Below are 14,245 nucleotides of genomic sequence, written 5' to 3'. Positions count from 1 at the left end.
AAAAACCCCCGATAGCATATTGTAATATCATAATATAATGACTGATCTATTTAATGAATCGGTTCAGATAAACATCGATGATTCAAAGTGCATGATGAATATAATCCAACCGGTGCATTTGTTAACCAATGTTTAATGCCAAATGAAGCGGTGTATTCATTAAACCCGATAACAAATATGCTCGATATAATTAAGCCCGCTAACAGATGTGAATCGGTGCCAATGTTTATGCATCCGATAGCAAGTATGTATCGGCTAATTTAACCCGATAACTTAATGATAAGCAATGTTTGTACAATCCGATAATCATATGTAATATAAATCAGACATGAAGCATGTAGATGAATAACAGAACAAGGAAGGTTAGGAAGATCTTATCTTGCATAAGCTACCATGCATTAACAATTCATTACCATATATCTATGAAATTAAGACTTAATGTATGCAATGATCGAGAAAATTGAGGATTATCATCAAATATTGTGAAAATTATCACATAAAATAGTCAAAAGATTAGCATTGGTATACTTTTAGTTGAGAGTTTATAGAATGCATGTGAGATGAACTTCAATTGTGATTGTATCTCCAATGTAAAGGTAATAGTAACAGCTGAAATAAAGCCCTGGAAAATAGCAGCTAACTTGCTTAAGTTCAATATGTAATGCATGCTACAAGGAATACCAAAAAAACAGGTGCATATGTCTTTAAATAATTGAGGAATATTTATATCTATTGCTTATGCTTAATCTATCACTTTTTATTTCTTCTTTTTCTTTGCTTGGATTCCTTTCTTCCCATGGGATCTAGAAGGTCCTCCATGAATTTTCAATGGAGATATTTCTTTGCTTTATATTGGCTTGTTGTGTGGGGCTGTAAACAAATAACATCATCATGGAACCTCATGTCTTTGATTACGTCAGTGCTAAATTCTCATTTGGGTTTTAATAGTTTCCAAGTTAATAGATATTTCAGCAGCTACTGTAATAGCATCATAAATAAAAAGCTATTTTCTTTGATTCTTCCTGCAATTAAATACTCAACAAAGTACGTTAACCACACATACAGGGGTCAAGCACTGCTCTAAAAACCCAACTTTTATTCCCCCCCCCATCCCTTTCATATTAAAGCAATATTTTAATCAGTATTTTAGCTGCAATGCAATACAAAACATTTTTAGAAAATTTAATATGGTGTTGCTCTAAAGGAACTCCTGCATATGTGCTTTGGTCATTTACAAGGCTGGAGTGATTCCTCCTGTGATCAATGGGTTTGCTTGTCATCATTGGCTGGTTTGTTTGATGTGTTGGAAAATTTCTTTTTGGTGCATCTTGAGCTTAGACCTCTTGGTAAGTTTTTAAGCATGGGCTAATATTTGTGCCTTGAGCCTCATCAGCACAAGATCGAAAAATTCTGGCTACCATGTCTTGAAGTTTGATGTTTACTGGTATTTGAGTTCCACAAGCAATAGTTTATTCTGCATGGTTAACCTTGTATATTGGCATGTTTTTTCTTGTTGATGTCAGGACTTCTAGCATCAAGACATCATTAACATTGTACTCTGCATTCATATGATTATGATTTAGATAGCAGTAAATGCTTTGGTATTGGTACTATGCTTGTGTAGATATCATATAATCATGTTAGTCTTATGCTAAGGTAAATATAATTGGAATGCTAAATTAACATTTATCTTATTGCTTGTGTTCCTTTGTGCTTTGCATGGATATGAATATTTAAAGCTTTCTTCAGAAAAGAAGTACACTTTAGAGAAGGAGAATGATGGAAGTAATACACAATCATTAAATGCTACCAAGAAGAAAGGCTCGTCAAAGTCTGGCAGATTGTCAAGACCTGTAAGCCGGAATTTTATCTAGATTATAATTGAAATAGATTTTTTCTCTTGGCTTTTTAGATGATAAGATCATCATCTACATCAATATTGATAATATAGTTTGTTGTGAAACTTAATTTGATAAATTTTGTATCAAGGTGATTTGCATCTGCAATGATCTATATGCACCTGCCTTGCGTTCTCTACGCCAGGTAGCGAGGTATTTTTTTATTCCTTACCAATTTTATGCTGTTAATTGATCTGGAAATGGATGTCCTGATTTCTTGTTCTGAAATAAAGCAGTCTTCTTGGATTTGAGTGCACTTAGAATATTGTGACTAGATTTTAATGAAATAAGGTTCATGTTTTTTGAAGTCACTGATCTTCTATTTGGATTTACATATGTGATGCACGTGATCATCAATTTTTTGATTTTGAACAGGGTTCATATCTTTGTGCAACCAAGTGCTAGTCGGGTGGTGAGTAGGTATGTCAAAATGAATTATGACCTAAAAAATAATTGACACTTATATGCTTCTCAAATGACTTCTATGGAAATTCACTGAAAATAATTATTATATTGCATCTTTTTAATCTGAAGTTTTATTTTGCAATTACATTTGATTGTTTGCATTTCTGTAGACACAAAGTACGTGCTCAAAGAAGCTATAATATCTTAGAGTCATCATGTTCAGTTGAAACTGTAATTTTTGGAGTGCTTACTGTGCTACAGGCTTAAGTATATTTGCACCAAGGAAGGATTTAAGGCAAGTGCACGAGGCCTCACAACATTGGCTGAATTTACTGGTATGAGTGAGTTAGCTTAGTGCTATGGCTTAAATGATAATGTCATTTGCAATATGAGTCATTATCTTATGAAATCCAATACAAATTATACTCTGGTTTACGTCATTTAATTTTTTGATTTCCATCATATATTTTATGAATCTAACAAATAGATGTAAGTTGAATGCTATAGCTGTAACTTTAGTTGTGTGATAAAATATTTCAAAATGTAAGTCTTTTTGTTGTTCAGTATTTTTCCTATTCTAAATTGATTTAGTGTTGACTGCTCAGTTTTATAGTTTGATTTAAATGCCAATTTCAAGAAATTGTTGTAGAATGTACTATAGCTTTTAAGGATAGGATAGATGCTCGGGTATTCTCCTTACAAATTTTCATTCATAACCTTCTGTTTGTTGATGCCTCTTTCTGTCTTGCCATTCTGATCAAGAATGTAATGATCATGACATGTAATTAATTGTTCAAAATGAGACATACAAATGTTGATTGAAAATCTATATGGGGAGAAACCATCATGCAAACTCAGGCACTGTCATACATTGAGCCAACGAAGTTTAGTGATGCTAGCTAGGATTGTATCCTATACATTATATTTGCGCCATTGAAGTCGGTCTTTTAATTTTCCATTGTGGTTTATCTATATGAGCTAAACCTTTGTGTGCATTTGAATCTGGTGTCTCTCCGAGTCAAAATAAAGCTAGAATAGTCCCACTAACTTTCTACACATTGCATCTGATGCCTTTGGGATGAACAGTAATATATTTCACTCAAGAAAGTTTTGTCCAAGAATCCTTGTATTTGTGAATATTGATGAAACTTTTTTCCCTCCCATTGTACTCCTTTGAATTGTTAGAATGACTCTGTTTTCTTAATTGCATGAGGAATATTGAATTTGTAGATGTGATAATCTTGAATCATTTGAAACATTGTAACCTTTCCAAGGAAACAAAATTAAAGAATTGTATAATTGTTTTCATTTCTCAAAAAGTAGAATATATGAATTGGAACATGATGTTGCTTTCTTAGGAAATTGTTTTTTTTGATGTTGTACATGATGTGTCAATCCTTGTTGCATAGTGCATATACTAAAAAGAGGAACCTCTTTGTTAAGATTTTGTAGCTTAATAAGGTTGTGGGGAGAGGTGGGGAGGTTCTCTTGATAAACACTCTAATTGGCAATGCGTAGGCAATGTAACGACTAACGAGTCAATGGCAGAAATAAACTGATCAAAATGTATGATCAAAAGAATGAAATGGAAAGGTGTACAGCAAAGGGATACTTACATTGGGAGACTTAACAGTGCATTGATCTCCTGCTTTGATCAAAGCAAGGTTGGCATGAGGCAAGATGTAGGAGGCTAACCAAGAGGGATGGATAAAATCTAATAGACCAGATAGGGATCTCTTAGACTCTAGTTTATGTCATTGGTGTTCCGCTATTCTTGTATTCAGATTTGAGCAAACAGTATTCCATTGGTGAAGTTCCTTTGCCTCTGAGTGCCGTTAAGAGTCCATGGTCAATATTTACTGAAAATGTGAACAAAAATTCAAAATGTCTTATTTGGGAAATGAGGATATAGTAATTTTTAGGTCAATACTTAAATAAATCTGTCATTTAGATTAGGCTTGAATACATTGGCCTACTTAGGGAAAGATCAACAATATGAGAATTTTGGTTGGTGTTAAATACATTGACCAAATTCAACCAAAGAAAATGGAAAGCAAAAATGTTAATTGCTCAGATTAGAACTAGCTCACATCAACTTCGATGTGAAACCAGAAGATGGATGATACCTAAAGAGGAGTGGGCAGATAGAAAATGTAGATATTGTACCCAAGGGTTTGTGGAGATAGAATGGCACTATATCATGGAATGCCCAACTTACAAGGATATCCGGATCCACTACATTGACACGCTAAATGTAAACACCTTGAGCAGTTTATTTGAAGAAGAAAAGATAACGGTAGTCGCAGATTTCTTGATCAAGTTACACAGTTTACGATCCAAGATGCAAGAGGAAAAGGAAAGGGAGGTTTAGCAGATAGCTCTTTGGTCTTTGCATACTCTTCTTGCTGGCTACCTGTGGGTCCCATAGGCTGTTTGGCCTCTCGTGGATGTTATTAAAAGCATTCATTCATTCATTCAACCTTATCCAAAAAGATCTAGAATATGAGAATTTAGTTGGGTTGAATACATTGACCAAATTCAAGCTTGTCCAAAAAGATCTAGAGACATATAAGGGTACAAAATTTGGACAAGTGAACTAACTCACCAAGGGTGGAGAAAGTGAAAGCAAAGCATGATAATGCTGATTGAAGGCAATGAGAGGCATGAAGGAGGAAAAAGCATAAGGACCTAGGGACCTTTTGATGGTGTTTTTACGCACTATGCAACACAGAATAAATTACTAAGTATTCTATCCTCTCTTGAACAAAGAATTCCCAAGTGCTAAACTACGTGATCAAATGGGATGACTCCAAGGTTCCGAATGTTAGGTCTTGACGTGCTCTTGGATAGACTCAGTGTATATGATCTGATATTGCTGGAATCACACATTGGACTTACGTTGAATCTTGAATGCTTTGAATGTTGATGGAACGTGGATTTTCACTTAACCAAAAAAAAGAAAAAGGATAAAGGGTTTAGGAATGCTACGCTAATCCTAGGAATGTAAGAGCAATGGACAATTTTTGGTGAAACTCAACTAAACTTTGCTTTGACATGCAACGAAAATCTCCACAAGGCTAGTGTGATCTTCTAGGGATAGCTTGATGATTTTCAAATCACCACCACAAGCATAGATATCTTCAAGGTGAGGCATATCAATGAAGTAGTAATAGAAGTTAAGCTTAGCTAAGATGAATCCAATTGATTACGCAAGACACTTTACAATCAGCAAGGTGTTAGTAGTATGGATATACAAATTTCACCATTGATCATACACAAAGTTCTTCCATTCATCTAAACAATATGAAAATTAAACGAGAATTAGAGACCATGCAAATTGCTGAATCAACACATAAAGTTAATCATATCTTTAATGAAATTAATATGCTGCTTACAACAATGTCTTGGCAACTTTTTGCCTTCTTCCTACTCTACTCTAATTGCTTGCTATCTAACTTCTATCTACTATCTATTGACTTTTGCTGAACTATTGTCTATTAACTATTCACTATTAACCTTTACAAATGAAGAAGTGGAGCCTTATATAGTGCTCTCATTATAGTGAAGGGCCAAGATCAAATCCACATCAATGGCCGAGATTGAAGGATAGAAAACCCTAATAGGGTTTGTGACACCCACTAGAAAGCATTTAATGCCTGACCAATGGTAAAATTACATCGAGTGTGACACATGTCCTTTGAATATTTGACCAATAGATGATGAGGGTAGGTGCATCGGACTTTGTGTCCACATGTGGTAGTTATCTCTTTGTTGGATAAGTTAGGTACATTGTATCTGGATGCCTTATCTTAGAATAATATGATTGGCTAAGTGATGACTTGGTGCCACCTCAGTTTGCTTGATCTTTGTAACTCATTGCGAGTTGTAGATGAAAGAGGCATATCTCTTGATACTCAACATTTCCAAGCTCGATCATGAATGAGATGAAGGTAGGAGATATTCCCAAATTGCATCATTTTCTAACTTTGATTAACTCTTCTGGAACTATCTCCTGCCTTGATCACTTGCATTCTCTTTATCTTGTGTGGAAACTCCTTCGTCTTGGATATGTTTCACTTCCCAACCTTGGAATCCCTTGTCTTGATTGTCTTTGATCTTCTTTGCCTTTCTTGATTACTCCTTTGTACTAGCAATGCTTCTTGGATTTCCAGAGGAAATTCAAGATATTTGTAAAATTCTTATCTCTAGCATTGTCAATCTCATGCTTGCTCTTTGCTGTCTTCTTTCTCTTTCATTCAATAGCATCCTTGAAGGTGTTGATCATCACATATGCACTGTTTGAGGTCATGATGTCTCTCTCTTACAAGGTTGCAAATGTCCTTCATCCTCGGAATTCTTCAGTTTGAATGATGTTTGAACAACTTCAGTCTCCAAATTCGCTGTTCTGATCGCTTTTCAACCAGACCTGCACCTTTTGATCCTCTCCTTTGTCACCTGCAAAACAAACAAGAAGGCATCAAACACATATAACGTAAACTTAATTTTACTTTGCATCTGTCTGTGCTCTGATTTTGTTTGATCAAATGATATGTTAAGATCTGGTTCTGCTTACTTCATGTCTGTTTCCTATGTTTGCTACAGGTCTGATTTACATGTTTGCTACAAGCCTGATCATGCATGGAAATTCGCTCAAACCTGCTGTTGTTGCCTTCAAAAATGAATGAAATATGTTCCCAAGTCAAGTCCAAGCCTCCCTAAGCAAGGTCGCACCTCCTTAACGAGGAATTTGATCAATGAAATGATAAAAAAAATGCTCTCCTTAATGAATTTTGCACTGCTGTAGGTTATCAATCAGATTTATGGAACACAATTGCATTAAATGATGTTTGATTGACATAGGATACTGCCTCTTATAGGTGCTAATGTGTGGAGGTGTGTCTCTTCATGCATAGCCGACTTGATGATTTCCATTTAATGATTTGTTTATTTACTCCTTTCGAACGTGAAGGGCCACAATATTTTATTTTCTTTTTCAAGTTTAAATTCCAGTGGTGATTGTTTTAAGTGAATCATCTTACCTACTGATCGGGCTTTCTTATCTGACTTGGCGGCAGCTCATGGATTAGCACTTAAAATATATGTGTTTCCAATGTGGAAGTTGAGCAACACAAAAGGTTCACGTTTTTACCCAAGCAAAGGAAGTCTTAGTTTGCACATTTGATAGGTCGAAGGAAATGCTTAGGGCATGCTTTGAAGAGGGAATTGGAAGTCTCATTCCTTAGTTCGTGCTTTGGGGGCATCAAAGGAAGTCAAAAATGCTTAGGTCGTGGATTGGAGGCTTTATAGGAAATCGTTAATCCTTAGGTCATGCCTTGAGGGAGGAACCGGAAATATTAGTTTGTGCTTTTTTGAAGGCATAGGAAGCCTCAAAGGAAGTGCTGATCTGGCTTCTAAGATGGCATTGTTAATGCCTTAAAAACTTTTTATCTCCAACTTAGAGTTTGTGGGGCCCAAGCATGTGGCATAGTGGCGGAGGGGGGTTGAAGATAATGAGTTGGAAGAGATGCGGTGAAGAATAGGGAGTGGTAAGGAAGATGCCGAGAGATGGAGAGTCATAAGGGATAAGGGGATGTCGTGGCAAAGGGAAGGGATTAAGGGGGACAGGTTAGGATAGGATCCGGGTTATGAAGGGTAGTAAAGGAGTTGAAGGTGGGTAGTGGAAAGGTATGCTAAGGGAAGTCAGGGGTAAGTGATTTGAGATGTGGGTTAGAGGATGTGGGAAAGGGAAGTTGGGAGGTATAAGGGATAGAAGAAAGGTAGGAAGCAAAGATGAAAGGAAGGGTGTAGGGAAGGGAAGTTAGGAAGTGGGAAGATGAATGCCATGGTTAGGAGGTGATAAAGGAAGAAAGATTAAGGAAGATGGAGGGATAAGGGATGCAAGAAGAAAGATGGGTGGAAGGTGAAGGATAAAGTAACGGAGGATGAAGGGATAGAAGATGTAGGTGAGGTGGTAATGGTAGGTGAAGGGTAAGAAAGGTAGTGGAAGGAGATGGGAGTGAAAGGTGAAATGGAAAGGTAGGAAGGAAAGATGGATAGGTGAAGAATGGAAATGAGGGGAGATGGAAATGAAAGCAGGGAAAAGGAAGCATGTGCTAAGGGTGGAAGGAAGGGAAGGTGACGAAATGAGGGAGAAGTGGAGGGATGAATGCTAAAGGAAGAATGGATGAGAGGAAAGAAGGTGAAGAAAAGATGGAAGAAAATGGAAATGGAAGGTGAGGGTAGATAGAAGGGTGGAAAGGATAGGGGATGGAATGGGAGTGATCGGGTTTGACAACCTATTGGTAGTGCTGGGAGAGGTAGGAAGTGGAAGGAAATTCGCGCTTTTGCTTGGGTACCGGAAGTGATTATGCCTTAGGTCGCACATTGGAGGGCTGATAGGAAACCTTAGTTCGTATTTTGAGGGCCTGACCGGAAGTGCCAATCCCTAGGTCATGCTTTTGAGGTTTCATAGGAAGTCATCATTCCTTAGGTCATGCTTTTGGGGCATCATCGAAAGTCCTCTAAAAATGGCAACTTCGCTATCCTAATCCTTTCCTTGATCTTTTTCATAACGATTTAGACTTCTAGCCTACCCCTCTTCCAAGCATTGACTCTCTAAAACAATTTGCTTTTAGCCAAATTTCAGCACTTCATTTCTGATTTTGCAAGCAACAGATGATCAAATGGAATGATCATTATGAATCATTCACTTTGTAAGCCTTGAGAATTAACCGACCTCACTTCATCCTAAAGAGAGAGACTTGACTTGATTACTTCCTAGCCACCTAAGATACTACACTTCATCTAAGTGAAAGGCTAATAGTGAAAAATTCTACAACTAACCTAGAAAGCAGAAAAAAGTGGGGGTCCCCATTTGCAATCGGGCGATGTGTGAAAACGTCACAACATGACCTCCTAACTACAAGCTTACTTGGACCAAGCCCATGGCAATCATGATTGGAAGGTCAATGCCTTGGTTTACAGTGCTCTTCGAGTATGCGAGTACTTGCGGGTTTTTTTACCCAGCTTGGAAACTGCAAAAAATTGCCATTAACTCGTGGAAAACTTGTCGGAATCCCATACATGGCCCAAATGTGGGAAAAACACGATTTCCAACGCAGTAAACGCATGTTTTTTTGCCTTTTTGTCCATAAAAACCCTAGTCACGTAAAAGAAAAACACATGGTTCTCAGTGATGGATGACTCCAGCAGCAGCAATTTGCAGGTAAGTGCGATTTTTTTTTCTGGTATTTTCATTTCATGTTTTTTGTTTTTTTAAGATATCATCACTAGTAATCTCCAACATCACCATTAATCTCTGATTCTCCATAATCGTTGCAAGCCTTTTTTTTTTGGAATTCAGTAACTATTTGTTTTTTTCATGAATCCATTGTATATTGTATATTGTTACATATAGCATATTTCATGGTTTCAATATTCTTTATAATTTAAATATTAAATTAAAATATTTCAATATTTTGATTGTATATTGTTTAAAATTTTAATATTGTTTAAATGTATATATAATGGTTTAGGATTTAATATTGTTTAAAATGAATAATGTATATATATTTAATATTGTTTAAATTTTATATATATATTATGTTTAAAATTGTCTTAATATTGTTTTTTAATAATTTCCACATAACCCCATGAGAGAAAAGTATGCAAACAAGTATTCGGAATACACAATGCAATAAAATAGACAAAATTCATATCAACTTTAATAATATTGTGTTCATCTTGTTTACAGAATGTGATATACGGGCATGTCTCAATACTCTTCAATTTCTGAAGAGAAAAAAAGAGATATTAAATGTGGTAAGAACGTTATTATTTCATTGTAATGTGTTTTGTTGACGTGTGATAGTTCCTTGGAAATATCCTTTCCACTTCTACTTAATCTTAAGCTTATTGAGGGTGATGACTGTTCAATATACAGGTAGATGTTGGTTCTCAGATAGTTGGTCGAAAAGATATGACCAGCAGTATTTTTGACATTTGGAAGGAGGTAGTACAATATTTCTTAAATTTAGTGCATGTGTTGGACTCATTTTTATTTCCTTTATATTTTCCTCAATTAAGTGTAATTATTTTTGTCACTAAGGATTTCATTTCATATTTTCTGTTGCCTTGAATTGGCTTCATAACATACATTATACAGGTGTTACAAAAGCGAAAGTCCAAATTTCAAGGACCTACAATGAATAGTAGCAAACAAGAAGTTGAGAATTTTATACGACTGCATGACATCTTTTCTAGCCAGTGAGTATTAATGTCATCATCTATATTCTTGTAGCTCTATGATCTCCCATATTTCTTTACCATTTTCTTTTCCTAGCAAGTCGTACTTAACTTTTGAATACTACGACATTAAAATGAATGTTGTAGTGGCGATTATGAGTTGGCAGTTGAAGGAATTCATGAGAATTTTCTACATGTGAGGTACCATGATTCAGCAATGGAGAAGACTGTATGTACTACATGCTTGGCCTTTTTTTTTGCAAGCTGTTTGTTCATGTGTTATTTTGAATCTTCATGAGCTATTCAGAGGCATTACAGGTCTTTTCAAATTTTAATGCACCAACAATATTTTCATGTCATGTATAGGTCAAGTGTCTTGATTTTTTCTGTAACTCAGATCTGCTTAGTCAGCGTATCATGCGATCTCAGCATTTTTTTCTTAATGGTATGCTAAAATTCAGAGGGTTTTGTTCATTTATTTGATCCTCAAACTGAATGCTTCCAAAGTTCTGTAACATGCAACACTGAGATGCTTATGCTAGAACTTGCATCACAAGGACAAAGTATCTCACAAAGTTTTTATGATTGTACTTTTTGTGTGAAGTATATCAGCCTTCCATCATTGTTGCTATTCATTGTTTAATAGCCCAAGTTGAAAAGCCAAATATTGAATGGCCAAAGTCACATCAAAGGTTTGATTTGATTGCTGTCACAATAATTATTTCTGCCTTATGAGATCATCTTATGTGGTTCTTTAAATTGTCACAACTAATTCCTTGTTTACGAACTTCAGGTGCAGGACAATTTTGTCTGAAAAAAAAGATTTGTTGAAGTCATGGTTGAATAGCATTTCTCCAACTATTTCAAGATTTCTCTCACTTAATTCAATTGTGGAGGATGTTATTACTTCGTTGCTGTACATTTTATCACCTCCATCTTTAAAGCCAGTGAGTTATCAAGACCATTGCACCTTATTTGTTATAGAATCTTTTTAATTTAATTTGTTATAGGATCTTGTTAATTTAAAGCAGTTTTAATTTTTAAGAGCTTCACAAATTTATATAAAACAGGCCTATGAATTGAAATAGGAGAAAGTAATTGAAAGGAAAAAAATATTGAAAAGCCAGTATTTCATATAGATTAATGATATTTCTTAACATCTAGGTTTATTTATTTTAATTGCATTGGCAACCAACAAAACAATCATGTACTCTAGGAAGAAATATGAAGAAAAAAAGACCATGTGGCATGCTGAGTGGACTTGAAACTGTAGTTTTCCTGACATGCATGAATATATGGACATTGTATGACATTTTTGGTGAAAATATTCAATGGCATTTGTAATAGGCAAGATCAATATTTCTCTAAGTTCTGGGAACAGGAATTATTTTTTCTTGTTTTAGGCATTGTGGGCAGCTATAATTTAAAAAAAATGTTTCTCAAATTCAAGATACAAAGTACAAACTTACAAAATACAACAACGAATCTAGCACATTGTCCAATGCAAATGGCATGTCACACTCTTCATTCATGGAATTACTAGACTAGCATAGCTTCTGCAATAGGACTCTGACCAACCTTGCATGCACAGCTTTATCCCCATCAACCTGCATTAGTTCCTCAAGCTCTCCTTTTCACCATGCTGATTGACTGACCATGTATTCAATCCTCTTTCAATCCATGAGATGCAGGGCACTGTGTGTAACCAGAAGCTTCTTTGAGAGATAAGCTTCTTCTTCTTGATAGAGTGAATGAATTTGGTTGCAGGTTAGATTCTCTCAGCAAGAAATGAATCACATATCTGTTGTAAGAGCCAAATGGCTAGTGGGCATATGAATGATGGAGGCCCATAAAACTATGAACATCTCACTGGATTCTTTTGTGCCAATGTTTCCCCATCTATCTTTACCAAACTTATGTAGATCTTGAGTTTGGCAAATGAGGTGTATTCGTGTCATGTTAATGCATCCTTTGTAATGTACATTTTCTGAATAGCCTTGATGGAGCCTTTCTTCACCTTCTCATCATCTACAGGGAAAAGTCTTCTAGGTTTCTCCAAATACCACTTCAGGTAACTGCAAGGGTGGCATGTGCAATTGAGTGTTCAACTTCTCCCACCTTTGATAATTGATAGACTGAATGTGCTCATTGTAAATAGGAAGGTGGGGGTTGCTCTGTCAAACGACAACCTTCATTCGGCCAAGATCGCTATCAATTTCATATATCATTCAAGGCTACAATTGCCAGAGTCTACATATCTGATCAACATGAAAACTGCAGATAGACAGAAGTTATGTATTTGGCATCTAACCAATAACTCTTGCTTTTATTCACTTTTTTCATCCTTAATCCTTTCTCTATCTTGGACTTGCCCCACCAATTCCATTCTCATGTCATGATCATTAGTTCCAAAGGCTCTTGCAATTCAATTATCCTCTCCAATAGAATGAAATAGGATGCATATATGGGTTCAATGAATTTGATGAATTCCTTGTCGGTGAAGGGTTGAAGTAGTGCATGTAAAGTGTAGTGGTTGTAGATAAATATGTGCATATATATCATTATCGGGCATATATTTGCTAAATTTAATGCTATTATGTTAACACGTAGTATTTGAGTGCTTGGAGAGATGAAATCTCAGAGCTCAGGGGCAGGCTGATTTCAGAAGAGATTTTTAGACCACTGACCAAATTTTTACACTTCAGGCTGTTATTAAGGAGGTTCATCATCAATCTTCCATAGTCTTATATTGTTTTCTAGACTTGAAGACCTTGGACTGTTTCGAGATACCTTTTTTTGTAGAGAATGCATCATGTCAGTTTTCTTGATTCTCATTATTTCAGCTTGGAGGCTTTATCAGATAGTTATTGGGCATTTTTGTATTTGTCATTGTCTTTCCAACTTTGTGAGGGGTGCCATTGGGGTCAAACAAGTATGTCCTGTCTCTCCAACCCACTTTAGCATTTACATTGATGAGCCGAAGGAGTTTCATTGACAATATACTCATATGGATGATCATTGTATTTTACATGAGGTGGTTTTGTCCATCTTATTTTTTTACCTGATGTTCTCTCACATTTTGCTAAAGGCGTATGACAAGAATTTGATGCACTTGCTCTTTTATGTGAACTAAACCATCTTGTGGTCAACCTTGGTAAAACTAATACGTCTAATTTTAACATCTCCAAATGTTTTTTTTTCTAGATATCATTTCTTCTACAAGTAGGCAACCTTGGAGATCACATTGACTTACTCAGACTTGGAAGTCCAATATTCTTGTGCCTCCTTTAGCATTAAGCTTACCTCTCAATTGCATCTTTGCAAGGGTTACTTACTTCTGTCTTGGAGTGTCAATGTTTCCAAATCTACTTCCAAGATATCTTGTAAAAAATTGTCTTTTTGATACAATCATCAAGCCTAGTTTTATATTGGTTTGAGTTTGGGGACCTAGCTTGAGTTTTGTCGATTGGGCTTGTATTGAGGGGGTCTCCAATGTTGTATTGCATGGTCTATTGCAAGTGGACTATGGACTCAAATCCATGGGGATTTAACTTCTAGTCATGAGAGGTATTCATATGTAATGTCCTCTTTTTCGAACTAAATCAAGTTAGAGGAATTGAAGTTTATTTTTACTCCTAGAGGCTAAAGGAGGGATTTAATAGGGGAATAATATAATAATTAATTAATTAGGTTGTTCA

The 14,245-nt window shown here is 35.7% G+C and overlaps 1 protein-coding gene across 1 annotated transcript in view; it reads left to right on the top strand.

The window, feature by feature from the left end:
- Positions 1-14,245, top strand: part of LOC131079450 (uncharacterized) — a 163,074-nt gene that overhangs the window by 90,537 nt on the left and 58,292 nt on the right. Inside the window, exons 9-19 of the mRNA XM_058017404.2 lie at positions 1,740-1,853; positions 1,990-2,051; positions 2,274-2,318; positions 2,565-2,638; positions 10,057-10,124; positions 10,246-10,314; positions 10,468-10,568; positions 10,695-10,776; positions 10,914-10,992; positions 11,152-11,239; positions 11,341-11,494. Coding sequence (XP_057873387.2) covers positions 1,740-1,853; positions 1,990-2,051; positions 2,274-2,318; positions 2,565-2,638; positions 10,057-10,124; positions 10,246-10,314; positions 10,468-10,568; positions 10,695-10,776; positions 10,914-10,992; positions 11,152-11,239; positions 11,341-11,494 — 936 coding nt within the window. The remainder of the gene's footprint in view (positions 1-1,739; positions 1,854-1,989; positions 2,052-2,273; positions 2,319-2,564; positions 2,639-10,056; positions 10,125-10,245; positions 10,315-10,467; positions 10,569-10,694; positions 10,777-10,913; positions 10,993-11,151; positions 11,240-11,340; positions 11,495-14,245) is intronic.

This window comes from Cryptomeria japonica, chromosome 8 (genome assembly GCF_030272615.1).
Source record: "Cryptomeria japonica chromosome 8, Sugi_1.0, whole genome shotgun sequence".
Lineage (NCBI taxonomy): Eukaryota > Viridiplantae > Streptophyta > Pinopsida > Cupressales > Cupressaceae > Cryptomeria > Cryptomeria japonica.
Note: the sequence above shows the minus strand (reverse complement) of the source record. Positions and strands in the feature narration are given on the sequence as shown.